The sequence below is a fragment of the Festucalex cinctus genome, chromosome 5 (assembly GCF_051991245.1).
Source record: "Festucalex cinctus isolate MCC-2025b chromosome 5, RoL_Fcin_1.0, whole genome shotgun sequence".
NCBI classification, from domain to species: domain Eukaryota; kingdom Metazoa; phylum Chordata; class Actinopteri; order Syngnathiformes; family Syngnathidae; genus Festucalex; species Festucalex cinctus.
Genome location: NC_135415.1, coordinates 17,474,395 through 17,496,145, shown reverse-complemented (window position 1 = coordinate 17,496,145; position 21,751 = coordinate 17,474,395). Strand labels below are relative to the sequence as shown.

At 39.2% G+C, this 21,751-nt stretch overlaps 2 protein-coding genes across 2 annotated transcripts; one reads left to right on the top strand and one right to left on the bottom strand.

Annotated features, from left to right (window-relative positions):
• Window positions 1–289: 289 nt before the first annotated feature.
• On the bottom strand, window positions 290–3,533 carry arsk (arylsulfatase family, member K). The gene is made up of 8 exons (XM_077522420.1): window positions 3,343–3,533; window positions 2,851–2,980; window positions 2,587–2,746; window positions 2,095–2,377; window positions 1,847–2,018; window positions 1,121–1,345; window positions 824–1,039; window positions 290–749 (listed from the first exon to the last, which is right to left on the bottom strand). The coding sequence occupies exons 1-8, from the start codon at window positions 3,445–3,447 to the stop codon at window positions 475–477; spliced, it is 1,566 nt and encodes a 521-aa protein (XP_077378546.1). The 5' UTR covers window positions 3,448–3,533; the 3' UTR covers window positions 290–474.
• A 2,031-nt stretch (window positions 3,534–5,564) lies between these two features.
• arrdc3a (arrestin domain containing 3a) lies at window positions 5,565–15,826 on the top strand. The gene is made up of 8 exons (XM_077521991.1): window positions 5,565–6,101; window positions 8,542–8,623; window positions 9,433–9,580; window positions 9,940–10,042; window positions 10,137–10,393; window positions 11,270–11,426; window positions 11,506–11,648; window positions 13,501–15,826. Exons 1-8 carry the CDS (start codon window positions 5,822–5,824, stop codon window positions 13,567–13,569), a joined length of 1,239 nt encoding a protein of 412 aa, XP_077378117.1. The 5' UTR covers window positions 5,565–5,821; the 3' UTR covers window positions 13,570–15,826.
• The last annotated feature ends 5,925 nt before the right edge of the window (window positions 15,827–21,751 follow it).

The window sequence follows — 21,751 nt, the reverse complement described above, 5'->3', positions numbered from 1 at the left end:
ACTCTAAAGTATATTTACAAATGTTGGAATTGTAAAAATTTGGGATTATTTTCATACAAAAGATCAATATCTTTTGTAAAAGTATGATAGTGCTAGATTTGGTTGGTTTATTTATTATCAAAATCAGAAAACAGTAATACTCCCTGAGGAATTGCGCTGTTGACTTAATCTCAGTACAAAGACAAACAAAAATAGATTAAAAATGATAATAATAATAATGATAATAATTTAATAATAATAATAATAATAATAATAAACCAGACGAAAACACAACAGGCAAATGAATAGAAATAACCAATAACAAAACATTGCATATCAAACGTCAAAGAATAAGTGAACTGATTATGTCTGAGCATACAAATTTGAAAAATCAAATTTGTGAATTCCAGAAAATTATATATTCAATTCAGAGAAGAATTCACAAAATTGAAACATTTTTTTACAACATGACTATAAAGCAAAGAGTACTAGTAATCATAAGGAATTGTCCAGCCACCTGTCAATAAGTCTCTCATTGGTAACGACATCTTTTTGCCAATCAATGTGCCACCTGAGATTGGCTATGACCTGACTGTAGTTACTACGTACACTTTGGCGCCAGGCAGCAAATTCTTTTTTGTTGTAGACATGGACAGTTGCAGAAACGTTTGGATAGTCTACAATGCTGCGTAACAACTTGTCTAGTTGTGCCAGCACATCTGGGAATTTGAAGGCCACGTTGTTAAGTTCTTCCTTATCCCGTGTTAGGTCTGAAAAAAAAAGAAAGAAAAAAGGTATGCTTAATTTCAGGAGGTCACCTTGAAAGCTGGAAGCATGTGCTTACCAAAAAGCTGAGGCGGCACACTCAGACCATCAGCATAGGCGATGTATTTCCACTTGCCACTTCTGAGCATGTAGGTTGAGGCATTTACATTGCAGCCATGATATTCGCTCATAACCCAGTCTGGATATTCCCTCTTGGGAAACATTTTGTACTTGGATAGAAGAGGAAGCAATGAGTGGCCACTGAGGTTCCCTATTCCTGAGATTTCAGCAATATCTGCCACACAAGACAAATGTGAGTAGGAATAAAAATGTGCAAACACTGATATGCTTTCATTCTTTCGATCATTTTGTTTACCCATCAAAGTAGGGTAGAGATCAACCAATGACACAAGCTGGTTGACCTGCAGCCCTGACGTTAGCCCAGGCCCCATGATGAGCAAGGGAACGTGCGAGCTTCCCTCAAACATAGACATCTTGTAGAACTGACGGTGCTCCATAGCCAGCTCGCCATGATCGGCCGTGAAGATCACTACAGTGTTGTTGAGCAAACCTGTGTCTCTTAATGCGGAAATGACCCGTCCTGTGGAGAGAAGGTTAAACAAATTTTAGGAACATGGTTAAGCTGGAGCATATTCCAAGTTTATTTAGTGTGAGTCATATGTATTAAGAGTCCATTGTTTTTCAGTCTAGACATGATGTGATAGAAGTGTAGACTTTCGGTTTTAAATGAAGACCTTTTGCAAAAATAAAGCATTTACTACTCCTGGGTCATTTTCGATAGGATGTGTCAATTTTCATTGGCTGGATAAGGTGACATGTTTGTAAATAAAACCATAATAAGTACTATTTGGATAAGAACATTATTTTATGAAGTTCAGGACATCCTAAAATTCTGAGTTTCCTCTTAAAAGTCACTTTCACTGTTGTTTGCGGGTCTTACTGCCTTCTCTTCCATTTTGTTGCCTCAAAGAGACTTGAATTACTTTCGAAGTATTTTTAGAGGCATTATCCAAATATTTTTCAGCTGCTGAAAAGTGACGTACTCCCTCATAAAATGTAATATTTTTTGCTGTCAACCAACCCAACATTGCATCTGCTTCAGCACACATGGCATAGTAGAAAGCCCGGATTCTCTTGACTTCCTCTTTTGTGAAATTCCCACTGCAGTTTTTGGTAAAGGTGGAGTAGTAGTCAACAGGGTGCATGGAAGTCAAGGGTAGCCACGTGGGAACAGAGACGAGCTCAGAATTAACCTGTGTACATACCGTAATTGAGCAATTTAGGTATAGGTAAGCAGTTCATTACTGCAGAGAAAAAGTTGAATCATGCCTTTTTCAGCCAGTAAGGAGACGAGCGATAGGTGGATCCTCCGGCATTGGGCCCCAGGGAATCAGTCTTGTACGTGTGAGGTAGGTTGAGGCCAAGGTAAAGGGCGAAAGGCTGGTGCGAGTACGCAGCCTTCTGATGGATCCATTCTGCGGCAAAATCTGTGTTTTTCCAGTCCACAGTATTGACTCTCACTGTTGACATGTTTCCAACCAGCTGAGCGACAGGCCGGCCTTCTTGGCGCAGCAGGAAGTGAACATCCCGTGTCCAGGCCTCAACACGATTACTGTAATAATATGAGCACCACTAAATGCAAACAAAGATGTATGAGGTGTGTAAGAAATGTCTGAGGACTTGTGTCATAAAAGACATTTCAAATCCAAACTACAAGTTATCGCCTTAAAAGTAATCAACACATTTTTTAATTCCAGTGTGCTTTCAAATGAGTAATGCCAATTCACATGCAGTGTAATCCCACCCACCCCTGACAGGTACCTGAGAGAATGCCCCCCTGAGGTGTAGTCCAGCTTGCCAAGCATCTTTGTAAGGTAGCCGCTCTTCTCCAGCAGATCCATCCATGTGGTCGCATTAGTATCAAGGCACTTGTAATTGTTCCAAGCCTGGTTGAGGTGAACAAACTGGCCACTCCACATCGCTACAAATGCAAAATACATGATGTTTCAACAATATTATTTCATTTAAATGTAGAAAGTCACAATTGGATGATGATTGACATCAATTAGGATGGTGATGACTTGCCTGCACGGGAGGGGCAGCATATTGGAGAGTTTGTATATGCATTAATGAAGGTGCTCCCCAGCTCTCTGAGGTAGTTTATATATGGAAGCTGCACGACTTTACTTCCAGGATCAAATGTCAAGCGCCCATCCTGCACAAAGAAGAACAAGTACAACATCCACTACAAGAAGTGTTTAAAAAAAAAGACAGTAACTCTTCTGTATTGATTTGAAAGAGGTTTTGATATTTAACATGTTTATTTTTGTAGTTTGAAGTATTCTAATACAGCCCTGCATTGCACAGAGATGTTTCAAACAGTAAACATGTACAATTAAATGGGACAGAAAGAGCTCTGTGCAGTTTTACAACACTACCGCATTCTACACAACTAACACGATTCAGTATGTCCAATGCAAGTGTCAAAAAAAAAAAAAAAAAAAAACTTAGCATGATTGTTTTCATGCTGGAATGCACGTCATATAAAATACATAAAACGTGTTAACGTCTACTCACAAATGCATCAGTCATCACCATGACGATGTTTGGGCTTGTTCCGTTATGACACAAACCTTCAGCAAACATTTGAAATAGGCACGCCAAAAAGATTATTATATTCATGGTAATGTGCTGCGAAGCGGCGCGGGTGAAAACTTATCAAAAAGTACATCAATAAATTCCTCATCTGTCTGCAAATGATGTACTTTGGCACCAACAACATCCGGGTTCAGTTAACAAAATAAGAGCTTCTTTACCGCCCTACTTGCTGATGTTCATATCATTGTTATATAATTAAAGATTGCTATTGTTTTGCCATGTTTATTATAATATGAATTTACACTGCGTTAGTGTATATTCTGACTTGATTTGTCAGTTGTCACCATAGGACGGGAACTCGGTCGTAAGTTGAGCAACCCCGTTACGTCCTTGTACATGTAATGACACCTTATGACCGCTAGATAGAAGCATTGATCCTTTTCGAGTTAAGATAGAAAAGTGCACTGTGTAGTACTACAACTTTTGGACTTTGGGTGGTAGAGAATCTTTGGTGTAGTTAGTAGAATGTTTAATAATTGAGACTTTAATAAAGCAGTCTTGTAAAGAATTTATATGAGGTCGTTTGGCACTAATGGAACAAAACAGGTGTTTTTTTTTCCTTTTTCTTAAACTGTTGTTAAAAATGAAAATATATATATATAAAATTAAAATAAATAAAAACTGATCAAAATTACAGCACCATGGCATAACTTGAATAAAACTTGTCATAAAAATGTTCATAATTAAACGCAAGGTAGTTCAGCCTCTGGATAGAACACATCAAACTTGTGATATGCTTATGGCAATATGTGTACACAGAACTCGTCCGCTCTTATGAAAAGGCGTAGGCTTAATGTCAATGTGAATATCACCGCAGCATGAAAAAAAAAAAAAAAAAAAAAAAGCAGTACAAACACTCTTCCTCTCCCTGCCTCTTCAGATGAAGCCAAATTAATAACAAATGGCATTTGGTGTTTGTATAGCACATTTTATTTACACTGTTCAAGCTATTATTGTTGCACTTGGCAGCATCATTCATTTCTTAACAAAAAAAAGACACACTAAGAAAATTTTTAAGCTATGGATGTTTCATTTTGTATGTATATATATTGTAAATGCTATTAAATCTGTCCCTGTTTACACATGAGATAAGCAGTTTGTTTTGCATTTTGATGCCTTTACTGTAGTCATTGTGGATAAAAACTAAACTAAACTACTAAACCCTGGCCTACGGTGTGAGTACCTTTTTTTATTCAAATATTTTTATAATTATAAAATTCTATTCAACCATCTTTGATTGCCAAAAAAAAAAAAAAAAAACTTGTGCTTTTAATCCATCCTTATCAGCATGCATCAGCTGCATCAGCATTGCTCAAGCACCAAGTTGTGAGAATCAAACCCCCGGATACCATTGGTTAGAGCCTGAGGCCATATTGTTCAACCACTTGTCAGTTGTCTACCCTACAAACGCATTCAACTTGGCCTTACTGTAATGTTTTTGTTTTTGTTTTTGCAGTAGGCCTACTGCGATATGGAAAGCCGCAGTGCTGCTCAACAGGTGGCGTCGCATCATAGTGCAGTAACCTCAGTGGCCTGCAGATGGCATTTTGAGCTTGTTGGAGTTGTTTTTCTGTTCAAACACAATGGGATCCCTGCCCCCATTTGTGAATGGATCCTTTTTACATTTTCATGCAAAAACAACATCATGCGGACTTGAAGATGTCATATTATTTTATTCAAATGCTCATGATCAATTTTTTTCCCAACACCTCCACCATTTCTACTAATTTATTGGAGCAAGATGTTACAAGCCCTGCGTGATTGGGGAGTGTTGAGGAGCACGAGTGTGACAAATGATGCATGATTGTGCACACACACACACATACACAGTGCAGCCAAAACATATGCCCACAAATTGTTGGAAGCTGATCAACACATGGTGTTTATATCTAAGGTGGGGATCATGCTTGAGTTGGTAAAGGAACTAGGATTTGTATAATTTAGTCTATGTTTAAAAAAACAACGACAAATGAATATATTTCGTGTAAGGCCAGTCTCTTTATACCATCTTTCAGCTGTTTGAGCAAACTTGTCATCTGGCCCTCTCCTCCTTTGCACAAGGCGGAAGGAGGGGGCAGCGAGTGATGGTTGCGCATGCGCACGGGCTTGTTTTTCACATCTCCCATCGCTTAAAGTGAGGCGAGCTGCCAGGCTTGCCTTGTCTTTAACCGGAGACCAGGCGGCTGAGAGGCGGACGATAACAGCATCCGTTGCTGTTATTCAGCCTTCACGCATCTCAATGAACCGCACACATCGACACCACTGATCGTGCCTACTGCTTCTCGCAGGGAGGCACCAACACTTTTTTTTTTTTTATTCATTCCCCCTCCACCAGACATTTACTTCAATGTTTAAGTGTCTGTAGCCTCCTCCTTTTTTTTTTTTTAAGCCTGTAACCATGGTGCTCGGGAAGGTAAAGAGCTTCACGGTGAGCTACGACTGTCTCAATGACAGCAACGTGCCCGTGTTCTCCAGCGGGGACTGCGTCTCAGGGAGGGTGATCGTCGAGGTGACCGGCGAGATCCGCGTCAAGTCCCTCAAGATCCACGCCAAAGGCTTCGCCAAAGTTCGTTGGACCGAGTCGCGGAACGCCGGATCCAACACGGCCTACACACAGAACTACACGGAGGAAGTGGAATATCTCAACCATAAAGACGTTCTAATTGGACACGAAAGAGGTAAGACCGGCTTTTACTTGTTTTATTAAGTTTTGGGGGAAGATATGCTGCAGCTTCACCGTTGCATTAATAAACATTCAAAACTACACCATAATGGAGTTTTTAGGGCTTTAATAGTTGCGCTTTGTCACGTTTTTGAATGACAGCCGCATACGTGGTTACCTGCTGGAGACGATGTGACAGAATGAATGACAGCCGGAGCCCAGCTGGACGTTTCACTACATTTGATGGGCGAAAAACTACTATAATAGACATTTTCGAAGCGGCCTGAGAGGATTGGAACATGCACGAATGTCTCCACGGCTTAATTAGTGAAATTTTGCTCACAATCATGCGGTAAAATGCGTTTCTTTGTGGCTTTTCTTAAGTTTCCACCCATTGTTCAAAGCGGTTCAATCCTGTTCAGAAAACTGGATTGGGAGTGGGCGGGTTTACAGCCCTGGCTCCTCCCTTGCCTCTCTGTGATTGGCTGAAGCGCTCATGTGGGGGCATAATTACGTCACCTTTGCGGATGGCGACTGGAAAACAAGTTTTTAATTCAAAGGTGTATTAGATGGCTTTATGATAAAACTGCTTTCACACAATTTTATATTGTATTATTTTCGTGAAATTCTATAGTCATAGATCCAAATTGAACCATAAGGAACCAAGTTTCATTGAGTTTTGTGTATGCTCATGTCTATATTTTTGATTCACTTTTATTTAGCTTTTACATCTTTGTGACCTCTCTGGTGTGTTCTATTTATTTAAATTTATTGTATATATTATTTATATTAATTTTTTCGACATATTTTGTTATTGTTGAAGTTATTTGAAACTATTTTTTAATTAGTATGCAATTATCAAATCTTGTATAAGTATTGAATGAATTGCACACAAGAAAGTAGATTGGGATCGCCTGAAATTCAAAAAAGATAAATTAATGCAAATGATTAATAATTGTTATTGCTTGAATTATAATTTTATTATTCTGCAATCAGTTTCAACAATAACGATGAAATGGCAAATAGACTATGGGAACTGAGGTGTTTGCACTGAAGTTACGATGGGCGCCTTATTCACAATTGTATTATTCTGCAGTAAAAAGCCACAGCGGGATTTATGCTGCAACAAAAACATGAAAAATTGAACTTTTTGTATTCAAACAAGTCAAAAAACTAAAAGTGTGTTCTGGATAGAGGAGCTACAAGACCAAATAGTTGAAAGAAAACAAACAAAAAACGTAATTTACACATTATGTCATTACGTGAAAGCAGATGCAATAAAATAATTCCAGATGCATTGAGGAATACAAATTTATACAATCAAGGAATGGAGAGACAAAAGAAGGAAATGATGACTAAATAAGGGACAGCAAACACCAGGGAGCTATATGACAAAACAAAGGTGAGATTGTGAAAACAAAAGCGATGATGTCATGGCATCATAAATGGCTCATAATTAAGCGTCCAATCTGTTTACTCTGATGACATCCATCCCTTATGACAAACTGTCTTGTATTCATCCACCGTCAACTGCTTCCCAATATCAGTGTAACAAATTGGTTGTTTAGAGTTCATTAAGTGATAATTTAGCAGCAAAATGAAACATCCCTCATGAAGAATTGCACTTGTAGCACAGTACTTTCTTCTATGGTGGAGGATGAAAAACGCTGTAGTAGTTCTTGCAGAGCCGAGCTGTGCAAGCTGCAGTGTCGCGCAGTGAATGTGTAATGAATGCATGTGTATGTCTGTGCAGGGTAGTGGGGCTGGAGTGGGGTGTGTGTGTGTAGGAGCTGCTCGCACCGGTTTAGGCCGGTCTCCTCCTGCTGCTGCCTTTTGACTGACAGCTCTGCACTTGTTTACCACACGTCTGCTGCTTGCAGGCGGGGCGGGAGTGCTGAGCTGGCAGAAGCAGCTTTTGACTTGCCTCCTTATGGCGTCAATGGCAAATGTGTTTTATTCCACAGCGGAGCTGCGAAAGCTGCACATTATGGTGTGGTTGTTGCTAAGCAGACTCTGGTGTTGTTGCTTGTGGACTGGATTCCTTGGTCCAGAGATTCCGCTCCCAACTTTTATTGTGCTCAGTACATCACGAAGGGACCGTTTTAGTCTGAAGAATATGTACAAATATGAAGCATTAAACATTCCTCTACTTTTTTGACCCGAGTGGGTTAAATGTTTTGTGGGTTTTTGTAACAGTTCCTCTGTGGTTGTATTTGTTTTTCGTATTTGCATGGTGGGCTGGGTCAAATGCGCTTGGCACCCCTGCAATGCATTACTTATTCACAGGCAGATATCCTAGTAAAATCAATTTATTCTCTTCTGTCTCCCCCACCCTCTTTTTTTTGTTTTGTTTTTGTTTTACTTTTTCTGTGGTATGACTTTCAGATACCCTCGTAGTGCAATGTAACCAGGTATGGTATACATGTGTTTGGAATAGCGTCCGCCTTGTTTTTCAGATGATGACAACTCTGAGGAAGGACTCACCACTATCCATTCAGGAAGACACGAGTATGCATTCAGCCTGGAGCTTCCACAGACGTGAGTGTGCTCACCCTGCACAAAAAAAAACAAAAAAACAATAAGTAGGTCTGGGTTTTAAAAATGGAATACTGTAATCGATATTAAATAATTTTTTCTTTTTAGAGCCTGATGTCAATTCATAAAACCATGAATAGATTATTTTAATGTCCCCCCACCCCCATAAATTCATAAGAAAATAGAATTTTAAAGGCCAACTTTTTTTATTTTATTTTTTGTTCCCCCCCCCCATAAATTCACAAGAAAATAGAATGTTAAAGGCCAATGTTTGTATTATTTTTTTTTTTTTCTCCCCATAAATTCACAAAGGCCAACTTTCATTTTTTTTATATCTTACTCTTTTCTTGAAATTTACTATTCACATGAATTTAAAAGTATTTTCTTATATTTATGAAAGACCTGACTTATTGCACTTTAAGACAATTCATAATCTTTTTATTGTATATTTACAATTATTGAATTAGAATTATGATTTTATTTTATTTTTTTAATCTCATACTTGCTGATGTCAATGTTTGTGCACCATGTTGTTGTTAACAAGTTACATTCTTTAATAAACTAAATAATTTAACCAGTTACTGGCTCTTCAAAATTTTATTTGGAATTTAATGTTTGTGGAGTTTTTAATCATGTCTTTTGATATTTAAGAAGAATTGATGTTCCATAATGAATCAATATCGTATTGAATTTGAATCAAACTGAACTCTTGTGAATCCAAATTTAATTGACTGAAGAAATTAGAATCAATACCTATCCCTATTATTAAACTTCTTGCATGTAAATGTACCTTTTTTGCACATCCTTTGCAGACCTCTGGCTACCTCTTTCGAAGGGAAGCATGGCAGCGTGCGCTATTGGGTGAAGGCAGAACTGCACAGGCCGTGGCTGCTGCCCATCAAGACCAAGAAGGAATTCACAGTCTTTGAGCACATCGACATCAACACTCCGTTACTGCTGGTAAGTGAGAAAGTGTGACACAACAAGAATGACTCACCCGAGACCCAATTTTCCTTTGGCGTGTCACAACCTTGGAAACTTTTACAGCCGGTCTTCTTATGCAATTCCAAAACTGTAATTTTCGGTTACCGCCCCAGTGCTGTTTTATAATCTCTGAATTTTGGATGAACCTTGTGATCAGAAAATAAGCTCTTTCCTGGGACTCAAATTCATATAAAAAAAACAACAACATAGTAACCTAGTGCTTCATTTAATCTGTGACCACTGTGGAAAAGCTCAAATTTTACTCTAACAGGCAATAGAAGCTGACCTTGGACCGTTTTTTTGCGAAGTTATGTTTAATTTAGCTTCTTTTTCAGTCACCACAGGCCGGCACAAAGGACAAAACACTTTGCTGTTGGTTCTGCACCTCAGGTCCAATTTCCCTAAGTGCCAAAATTGAACGGAAGGGGTACACCCCAGGTAAGAATGCGGCCGACACACTTCAGTCGTTCATTCGATTAAACCTGAAGCGTCTTCATTGCTTCGCTTCTTTTCCTCCGCAATGACGTTACAGGAGAGTCGATCCAGATCTTCGCAGAGATCGAGAACTGCTCGTCCCGCATGGTGGTGCCCAAGGCGGCCATCTACCAGACGCAGACGTTCTATGCCAAAGGGAAGATGAAGGAGGTCAAGCAGCTGGTGGCCAACCTGAGGGGCGAGTCCCTCTCCTCGGGCAAGACGGAGACCTGGAGCGGCAAAATGCTCAAGATCCCGCCCGTGTCACCCTCCATCCTGGACTGCAGCATCATCAGAGTGGAATACTCGCTCATGGTAAGTGTTTAGGAAGATTGTAATCTGAGTGCAGGGGATCTTTGTGAGTTTAGAATTTCAAGGAAAAGATTGTGGAAAGTGGGTACATTTTGAAATAATCAAAATTATGTTGCGTTGAATTCAAGTTAAAATGTACATTTTTGTTTTTAAGATTTTACTACTTACAAACTGTGGCTTGTATAAAATTTACTCAATGAATTGTGCTAAAATATTTAGTGCTGTTGAAGTTAAAGCGTTAGCTAATTAATCACAAAAATTTATCAAATTAATCATGTATTAATGTAGATTAATCACACTATTAATTTTGACCGCTGATGATCCTTTAGCTGACAGCAGATGGTTACATTAAAAGTAGCACAGGTGTGTTTGAACAATAAACATAACTACATGCATCAAACTAAAGTGTTTAATAAATGTTTGCGTATGACATTCAGAATATTTGTTCATGTCAAACTCATGAGTTGTGCCCCCCCCATTTTAAATTATGAAAGTAGTTAACTGATTAGAAAAAGAAGAGGATGAGTGTTGTGCAGTGGATACAATTTTTTTTTTATTTTTTTTTTTTTTTTTTTTTTTTTTTTTGAACATTGTTGTTGTCAAACTTGTGCTCTGGGACTTCAGTCCATTTATCATTAATGAATTGAGTGGACATGTGAATATTTACTTAGAAAGTACCAGTGTGCCCCTAGAATTTCATGTTAGAGGCCACTGTACTCCTAGTTAAAAAACAAACAAACAAAAACACTTGGATCTTTCTCGTATCTACTATAAGCATCTGACCCGAAGACATTGACCCAAATTACAGGGCGTTATTCAATATCCCTTCAGGTTCTTGAAAGAACTCATCTTTTGTGGTCTCCTTGTGTGCTTCTGTAGGTGTATGTGGACATACCAGGGGCAATAAACCTTTCCTTGAACCTGCCGCTAGTCATCGGAACCATCCCCCTGCATCCATTTGGCTCGCGCACGTCCAGCGTGAGCAGCCAGTGCAGCATGAGCTGGCTGGGGATGGGTCTGCCCGAGAGGCCTGAAGGTAGGCGGCGGGCGTCTGTCTGCTCCTTTTGGATTCGACTTTCCTGAATTGCTAATGCGAGTGGCTTCTTCGTTCGTAGCTCCTCCGAGCTATGCGGAAATTGCCACGGAGGAGCAGCGGCAGAGCAGTCTGGATGTGCCAGCAGCTCGCGAGGATCTGGATGGACCTCTGTTTGCCTATATCCACGAGTTCCGCTTCCAGCCTCCGCCTCTCTACTCAGAGGTTAGCCTGGTTTAACACATTTTACATTACAGACTTGCTTAAATAAGACGCACATTGACTCAATTAAAACCTCAAATATGACTCGTATAACCACCCAATGTGGTTGGCAACTTTGCTACAGTAAACGATCGCCTTGAGATGTGGCATCTCTAAAGCCATGTTTAGAGAGAGTTATTGCAACTAAACTTTTAATTATTTGAACGAAATGAAACAAAAACAAGCTGGGACCTGATGTTCACTGGAAAGTAAAGAGCACGGACGTTTAATTTGGAATCGGAGAGAAAGTTGTTATACAAATGTGTCAGTGATTTGCAAAATTTGGTAGAAGTGCCACAATTGGTACGTGGGCTCCCTCTGTGGTACACGAAAGAATCACTCAATTAGATGCAAATACTATTTACAATGTAAAAAAACAACAACATGAAATTGAGTCAAACGTATTAGAATTAATCAGCCTGCTTAAGTGTACTTGTCACATACAGTTCAGTGGTACTTTTAAATATATTTGCATTTGTGTTTTTCTGAAGTGTTTATTAAAAAAAAATCAAGTTCTGTTTAATCTCTTTATCAATTTATTTCAATGGAATCATTTATTTATTTATTTATTTATTGCAGTGTTAGTGCTCAAACTGGGAATAACATTTCAGTGGCTTACAGTAATATATGCAGTTATAATTTTGGGAATAAAAGCACAATGTTGGTTATGGTGGTTAGCTAAATATGTTTTGAGGCTGTACTTGATGTAAAAAGTTTGAGAACCGCACCTTAATAATAGACCAATATGTTTTGTTTTTCCCCCAGCTCCGATACCAATTTTTATTAGTAGTCAATGACATCGATAAGCGATATTTCGTGACATTTATTTTCACTAAATAGAAAATATTGGCAGCAAAATTTGAAAAATAGAAACTCTAGCTCTTATTTATTATTTTTTTTAATTTTTAAATATGTTTATTGACCAACTTTTAGGGTTTGTAAAATATTGGAGGGAAAAAAAATCTTTCAAAGTTCAGGATCTCCTGAGGGTAGTAGCATGTATTGAAAAGTTAAATAAAAACTTAAACAAGTAAATAGCTCCTTATTGTTTTCCAAAATATCTGAAGTATTGATTTATTTATTTATTTATTTATTTATTTTTTTAAACATTTAACTCAACCAAAAACAGAAAGTTGTAGAGTTCCCATCCATGGTCAGCAGCATCTCTGAAAATGTAAATAGTTAGTTCCCTGAAGTTAACACTTTTTTTTTTTTTTTTTCCTTAAGTGGAACTATAATCAACCATATGATTCTTCAAAATGGCCGATATTCATCAAAATGCTGAATATCGGCGCCGATAATCGGTCTATCCCTACTTAACTCATTCACTCCCAGCCATTTTCATGTTCTATTGCTATCAAAACATGGAACCTACCAAAAGAAAAGTGTCTCTTCTTTCATCAGGGGGAAAAAAAGAAAAAAGTACGGTATTTTTTTTATTTTATTTTTTATCTGTTTTTATGTTTTGTAGCAATTAGCATTAGAATTAGCTAAGTTTCATCATTATTCACAAACCTGTTGAAAATACTGGGAAAAAGAGCTTGTTGCAACATGGACCTGGTTGATCTCTTATACTTTGCTGCCACCTGCTGGCCGTTTTTGTTTTTTTGTTTTTTATTGTAATAAGTACCATTGCTTTAAGCGACCGCTTCAGGTCAGAAACTGCATCGAAACCTTCATACAAAAACTCTAGCATACAAAAACCTAGAAAACGTATAAATAAGTTTTTGGGAGTGAATGAGTTAATAAACACTTGCTACTGCGTCAAGGTGGTTACTGTAAATAATAATGACATAATATTTTCCCTGTTCCCCAGGTGGATCCTAACCCCGACCATGCCGACCGTCCAGAAGTGCGCAGGCCCGACGCCTGTCCATCACGCTGAGATGTCGTCCTCAAATTCCCTTGGCTGACTCGGGAACCCAAAGAAAACCCGCACGCTACGAGGCTCCACGTTGTTCATTCTTCTCCTAAAACGGCGTCGTCGACGACCTGAGAGAAATCCGAAGGATCTGACCAACAAAGACTGAGTTGGGATTGGACAAATGTGTTCCTTCAGTGACACAAAACGGACAGTCACAGTTTTGGTGGCTCGCTCGTTCGTTGGGGTTTGGCCTGTGTACAGACATTTTCCATCTGTATGGCGAGCCTCCAGTAGCGAGGAAGAGCGTGAAGGTGTGGCACATAAAGGACACGATGCTTCACCAGTCACGTCCAGACTGCATTAGAAAAAGCGAAACGACGCCATCGCCCATGGTGCGGACGCCCTCGACGAGAGCGCCACCGATAAGAGCAAAAGTCCTCCTGCCTCATTTTGGGATTTTGTTTTGCACATTTTTTTTTTTTTTTCTCCTTGACTTGACTCGAGTGGCTCATTTTAAGCGCTTGCGTTTCCAGATTGCAGGAGATGCAAGACTGGAAAAGACATGAACAATGCACTGATTTTGTTTTCCTTGAAAGCTGTTTAAGATTTCTTTTTTTTTCCCTTTGTGACGTTTCCTGAGCGACTTACGACGAATAGACTTTTTCTTGTTTCTTTGTTTTTTGTTGGACACTAACAAAACCAACCGCAGCACACTTTTTGTCTGCCTAGAAGCTCTTTGAAGACTTTGCCTCCTTTGCTTGGATCCAGTTTGGCTTCCCTCTTTTTGTTGGCGCCGGTCATAGAATTATTGATTTGTGTGTTTGGAGCAGGGGTTTGCAGGTCTCATTTTGATACTAAAACGTGGAGACTTTTCTCCTTAATGTATGCCTGCTGCCCCTCTTTTCCTAATCTTACTGCCCAGAAATCACTGTTGAACGTATCAAACAGTGTGAACATAGCAGAAGATTTTTTTTTTTTTTTTTTTTAAATTGCACTGTTGAGAATAATGAAGAGTTCTGTTTGTGTCATGCTACCAAAACTATTTCGACCGACGTGCAGATGAGCTTGGCAGCTTTTGTTAGACACATTCCCTTTTTGTCCTGCTGCACTTGCTCATTTTATCAGACCAGTGAAGCCAGAATGCTTATTTATAGAAAGAAAAAAAAAAAATTGACGCCACTTCTAGTTTGGAGAAGCAAACCTAATTGCGCAGTCTGGTCAGAACAAGTAGTAGTAGGTTGACATGAGTACTACATTGGTTTTCTCACTCATGCAACACAATAGGCCAACTGCGGTAATATTGGGTTTGTCAGGAAATAGGATGTGCAGCACTTTTTTTTTTTTTAAATAAAAAAAAAAAGCATTGTGGTGAAGGTCTGGATTAAAAAAAAAACTCAAAAAGGTACTAATCATGTTTCAGCTAAGCAGTGTTGTGTAGGATGTGGATGCATTATTTAATCACGAAATATGAGTTTACATTATGTGATGCGTGAGTATGCGTGCATGTGTGGAGATCCAGCCGACAACCCGAACGCTTCTGACGACAAGTGACAAACTGCAGATCATTCAAGTGATCTTATCTTTGTGGCCTTGACACAGAAAAGATGTTTGTTTCGTTTTTTTTTTTTTTTTTTTTTAAGGTTAGTTTTTTTTGCCTCTCGTTGGTTCTTGTCACCGTTTTGTCGTTAATTTCCATTCGAAAGGACAAAAAGGGAAAAACAAGTCCTTTTAGCAGCAAGATAAGACAGCCCAGAGAGGCCTGATTAATTTGTTTTCCACTTATCCGAGGGCATTGGTGTAGTTTAACAAACAGGCAACCCACGCGGTCTCTCAGGCTGTTGATCAGCCCGCCTCCGAGGAAGATGTAAACTGCCTTCTCCACTTTTTTTTTTTTTTTTTTTCCCCCCTTCCCCTCTGTTGTAATTGTTTGACGCTCTTATGTTTCACAATGATGAATAAGCTGACATAAGCTCCACGCCGGTCGAGTTCGCCGGCTTGAGTAAGTCCAAAAGTAAGATTAAGCTGATAAAAGGCAGGAACTGAAATGTTCAGAGGAGAAACAGATCGGGGGGGAGATGACGTCTGAAACATTTTAGAAACAAAGTGCAATATCATTCGCTGATGAATTTTCTTCATTCTCCGTTTCTACGTTTGTGCTTTTCTTCTGTTAATCGTGACGATGTATGGATATTCTATGAATATGCTATGTTCTGAGTGATTTCATCTTTTGTCTAGTTCTTCCTTTTTTTGATTTGAATAAACATTTTGTTTGAAATGACCAACATGTCTGACACTTTTTTATTCACTAATAACACTGAATTAAAACAAATCACATTTGTCACTCAAACATACTCACAAATTCTACATTAAAAAAAAAAGTCAAATGTATTGTACAAATAATTTTGTCAATGTGATTGTGACTAATGGTTAATGTATGAATGTATAAGTGTGAATATAAACATATAGCTATTGAACTTTGACAGGTGTCTATTTTATGAGGTCAGTCCCATGAGAGAAAGCATAAATTTCTGGACTATACTCCTGATATGAGTGTGACAGCGCCTCTAGTGGCCGTCTGAAATATAAAGTCTTATACTGTATATGATGAGACTTTTGAAATGTAGTTTTATCCTAAATACCTTTTAATATGTATTCATGAGACATTCACATAAAATTCAATTCTTTCCATTGTGCTTGTAGAAGGCAACAATGTTTTGACAAAACAAATGACCATCAATCCATTGTCTTCATCCAGATTACAGGTGACATATTCAGTCTGACAATCAATGAAATGTCTTCAATTAACTTAACGTATATTTTTGGAGTGTGGGCGGGAGCCAAGCAATTGAGGGATTCGAACCCAGAACTTCTCTAAAAAGGCAAACATACCAACCAACCAACCACTCCACACGCATTGTGTAAATTGCATCCTTAAAAAAGAATCTCTCGAAGAACGTGCTAATTAAAACCATGTATGACCTCCAGTCACAACACAGCAGTTAACGCTGATCTATTGATCCCTTCTGCTAACAATGGAGTTGTGCACTTAAACGGGTTCAATATGTCGCTTAGCAGAGGGGCAGCAAAAGGTGGCATGGCGGCAAAATGTGTCAAATTGCTCTCAAATCCGAATACAGACAGTTTTATTGTGTCGATATTCGCCATATCATTTTTGAAGCGATCATGTGAAGGTGTACCAAACTCTGTGCACGAGTTTCAGCTTTCAGCAGGCCTCCATTGACGTACACTTTGTTTCATCAGCCAGGAATCAATTGATGACGTCAATCTGTTTTGGTTTTTTTGGACACCAATTGATTCAGATGGACGCGTTTGCGACTTCAGCTCACATTCGATCATTCCCGACGGGTTTGGGATTTCCGTGCTGTTACACGTTGAGCAGAGAGGTGAAAAAAAAAGAAGTGAGAGAAGAAAGATCTGTTGCATAACTGAAGCAGGACATTTGATCCCTCGTGTGCTACGTGACTGAACAAAAATGCATTTTTGGGGGGCTTCACTGGACGACTCAGCAGATGTGTCACTTTAGTCTGCCTTTATAACCCCCGCCCGCCCACTCAACTCCGCCTTTGACTTTTTAGTGGGATATAGGGGGGACCCTTTTTGGGTGCCTGGCCCCTACAGGGCGAAAGAAAAGGAGGAGGGGATTATTGTCAGCGTGGAGCACATATGTGAGCGTTGCTCATAAATGCTGACGCTACACGGACATCAGCTGTTTCCTCACATGGGATAATCCCACTATACCCACAATCCACTGCAGTGTGACATCATAGCAGCACGCACGCTTTGAAACAATGACACAGCTGTAATAATAATTTACTTCAGATAATTAGTTGTGTCCAAATCTGTAGGAGGGGAGACTCAACTATAATGACTTGATTTGGACAGCTGAGCTAAATGAACTAAGTGGTCACTTTATTAGGAACCCTGACATCATTTTTATGAGATCCATCCTGCATGTTGGTTCATCTGAGGGGTGTTAAAAAAAAAAAATCGATTCGGCGATATATCGCGATACTACATCGCGCGATTCTCGAATCGATTCAATAATAGGCAAAATCGATTTTTTTTTTTTTTTTTTTTTTTTTAGGATTCACACCTTAAGCATGGAAGAATGTTATATGAACGGAACATTAAGCCTTAATATTTTATTTTAATGCTGTTTAAACATGAAACAGATTACAACCTCTATAAGACTGAAATTTCAGATAAATAAATAATACATTTTCATATAAATCTTACACTCTACAAGCTTACTGATTAGTATTTTCTAAATTTGAATGAAAAAAAATCGCAACAATCGACTTATAAATTCGTATCGGGATTAATCGGTATCGAATCGAATCGTGACCTGTGAATCGGGATACGAATCGAATCGTCAGGTACGAGGCAATTCACACCCCTAGAACTTCATCTTATCTTCACTGGCCTCTTTCTTTTTTTTTTTTTTTCATGTTGACATCCTCAGGGAAGTCAGTTGATGTGAACAATCCCCATCATCTCTTGATGAAAGCACACGACATGTAGGCTCTAACGCACACACACATACACTGCATACGCACACACAGTGGCTTCAGTTCTGTGTTACAAAGCCAGTATTCTTCAGCGGACACAAAGAAAACAGGAGCTGCAGATGGACAGAGAGGGAGAGGGGTGTGGGGAGAGTTTTTATTTTTTGTTTTTTTTCCCCGACTGTCAAGCAGCTGCTTCATTCCAGTTCTGGGCACTTCTACACCAGGCTGCTGCTGCTGTTGCTTGAAAGTGATGCTGTTTTTCGACCTTGCCAGCGGGCACAACTTGTTTACCCTCAACATGCCACAGTGGAGAGCAAAGACGCAAAAGCACCACTATATACAAAAAAAAAATAACAGTCTAAAAAAAACACTGCACCAAATTGTCTTATCTTTGCCTGCAGGCTATCTTCAAGTGACATTTTTTTTCATTATGACATTTTATGTAAAACAACAGCTTGTATGATGACATCACACTGGTTTTAGTCGCTTGCAGTGGCATCCGTTTTGTTTTATCATTGGATTGTGCTGATATTTTAACTGTTCAAGAGCGCCTATATTGAACCAAAGCACCTAATTTTCATTAAAAAAAAAAAATCAAATCAAAATCAAAATCTCAGCAAACCGGGCGGCACGGTTAGCACGTCCCCTCCCAGTACTGAGTACTGAGGCTCCGTCCTTCCTGGGTGGAGTTTGCATGTTCTCCCCGTGCCTGCGTGGGTCTTCTCCGGGTACTCCGGTCTCCTCCCACATTCCAAAGACATGCATGGCAGGTCAATTGGGCGCTCCAAATTGTCCCTAGGTGTTCTTGTGTGTGTGGATGGTTGTTCGTCTCTGTCTGTGCCCTGCGATTGGCTGGCAACCAGTTCAGGGTGTACCCCGCCTACATCCCCAAGGCAGCTGGGATAGGCTCCAGCATGCCCGCGACCCTTGTGTGGAGCAAGCAATAAGAAAATGGATGGATGGAAAAGCGTAAACATAAAAAATGGGGAAAAAAAATGGACATTAGCGTTTTTCACATAGCAGCAATGATTTAAAAAAATAATATTAAAGAGATACTTTACTTATTTAGCCATTTTTGGCAGTCAAACAATATTTTGCCTATAATAAATTTGATATTTTCATTATTTTTCATGTACAATTACTACCTTTAAAAACATTTTGCAACTTGCTGTCGACTGAAAATGACATCACAAAGGCTCAGGTAACCAATCACAGCTCAGCTTGTGAATGTCACATGACCAAACCTAGAAAGGTGAGCTGTGATTGGTTACCTGAGCCCTTGTGATGTTATTTTCAGTTGACAGCAAGTTGCAAAATTTGTTTTTAAAGGTACTAAATGTATGTGAAAAATAATGAAAGTATCAAATTAATTATAGACATAATATTAACTTTTTATTGTTATAATGAACTAAATAAGTGAAGTATCTCTTTAAGTGAGAGCTTGACCAATAGTCCTATGCATTTTAAACCACATAACATCTGCTTAATACAATGAATAAGAAGTTGAAAAGAAAATTTTAACTTTTTTTGGAGAGCTGGAAAAGTCTCAAAGGCAACTTATTTTGACTCGTACTGTACAATGCTTGCAGAACAGAGCTGTATCACACTGAGAACTTTTGGAATAGTCCAAACACCTCCCACCGCATATAATAATAGCTTAGCATTGGCGTGTGATAACCATTTGACTACATAGGTATGCTCCACAAATGGTGCATGTTCTATTTGCGGAGCCGAAGACCAAGAATGGAGAGACACATTCTCTTGGGTTATGTATGTCACACATGAACTGGACGTGCATTAAAGGTTGCTGGCAGTGGGGGCAGGGTGTTTGCTGTATAAAGAGAATGTTCGAATGATGATTGCAACAGTATGGGAAATGAAAGTTGACACTTGAGCGCTTATGCAAGCTCTCTTCACCCACCCTCTTCCTCACTCATGGCCCAAAGTCCTTGGTCATCTTATGCCATCTTCCAAGGGCTCCGCATCCCAGACGGGAGGTTTGCTGTTTCACTACTCATCTTATTTTACCCTCAGCTTCCTTTTTATAGCTCACGCTGACTCACAGCCACTTTCCTGACACCCCGCCCCCCCTCACCCGCTCACATTCTCCTGAGTCACAGGCTGCAAAGACCACCGCAACCCCCTCCTCACGCTTTGACCTTCCTCCTGTGTGGCTTTCACTCCTGAAAAACAACAGGTGCGAGTAGGGGAGGGTGCGTAGGGGTCCGCGCTTTCCAGTCACGCCTCGCTGATATGCTAGCCGTCTACTTCAAACGGCCAGTCTTCAGAAGGCCGATCTCCCGCAAAACCATGCCAAACTTCAGACGTCTGCACATTTAATACTGTTGCTCCACTTTAGTGTGTCTCTGCCGTATTACATGCGCATTCTTTCCATGCAGACCACACAACTGACTGGCTGCAAGGATTATGTTCAAACATTCAGTCAACAAGCTACAGTACACTAATGTACACCGGCAATATAGTGGCTTGATGTCACACTTTTTACATGTTTTTATTTTTCTTGGATCAGTACAAAATGTGTAGCAAATGATCTCAGGTGTATATTTTGTATTAATGCAATTTTCTTATTTTTGTGTCAGTGGCAGTTACAAGCAATCAAATTGAGAGTGTGAACATGTGACATGTTGCTCCACCATCAGGTAAGTTGTCTCACTATATAGGGTAAGATGTCACACAGGATTTTGTAACTGAAAAAAATATGGATAAAATTCGAGTTGTCCTCCTCTTTTTTGTTTTACTTAAAAGTGATCATTGAAGGTAGCCATAGAAAATGTTTATGATCTTGAAAAATTTGTTGAAATTATTCATTGAAAAAAAAACATGAACGTAAAATGTGATGTGTACTGTAAATTGAATTACAAGAAAGAAAGCATTGTTTGATCAAGTTCATCATGAAACTTAAACCAGTCCTGAAATGTGGAAATAGTTCCAACAACAACTCGAGATCAATTTGTAAATTCTCAAACAAAACCTGACAATCCAGTTTCCTCACTCATCAGCCTCATCATTCGAACGTCAATATTGTCATATGTAAGCCAATTTGCCAGCGGTGTATTTTTGATATGTATTTATCTTTGCATATGTCACGTGACAACTATCCCCAAAATGACTCGGACAGGTTGCCACAAACTACCATGTTGGCTAAAACTCCAGTTGAAAGTTAGCTTAAAACAGAGCAATGAATGAGGCATGACGAGATGCCTGATTCTCTTTAACGAGTCCACATGTATTGCTGCTAGAATTTGTATATGGATGATCCTTGTTTTGACATGTATATAGTTAATAAACTTTGGGTTGTGCAAAAAGGTTAACTGGCACCCATCTCAGCTCACAATGTGCTATTCTCTTCTAGGACAGGATATGACCCGTTGACTACATGTAGGAGGAAAACTAGCATTCCACTTTTTAGTTGTGCCATCTGAGGGAGAACATAATTGCAACGTGACAACTTAACCCGTGTGACAAGAAGCCCAGGTCTCCCGACTTGAAACGATCTATGGATGTGAATGTTCCGAATATTTGGTAGCACGGTGGGCTAATGGTTCTGCCTCACAGGTTTGAAGATCTTGGTTCCAGTCTCAAATCCAGATACTCACATTTGCAAAACTTGATTAGACACTAGAGATCAAGAGGTCAATATTTATGTGAGGCCT

Coding starts and splice junctions, on each gene's coding strand:
- arsk (XM_077522420.1), bottom strand. CDS start 3,447: ATGAATATAATAATCTTTTTGGCGTGCCTATTTCAAATGTTTGCTGAA. Junction 2,747..2,850: donor ATGCTGCCCCTCCCGTGCAG/GCAAGTCATCAC, acceptor TTGCATTTGTAG/CGATGTGGAGTGGCCAGTTT. Junction 2,378..2,586: donor TCAGGGGGGCATTCTCTCAG/GTACCTGTCAGG, acceptor ATATTATTACAG/TAATCGTGTTGAGGCCTGGA.
- arrdc3a (XM_077521991.1), top strand. CDS start 5,822: ATGGTGCTCGGGAAGGTAAAGAGCTTCACGGTGAGCTACGACTGTCTC. Junction 6,102..8,541: donor TCTAATTGGACACGAAAGAG/GTAAGACCGGCT, acceptor CTTGTTTTTCAG/ATGATGACAACTCTGAGGAA. Junction 11,427..11,505: donor TCTGCCCGAGAGGCCTGAAG/GTAGGCGGCGGG, acceptor CTTCGTTCGTAG/CTCCTCCGAGCTATGCGGAA.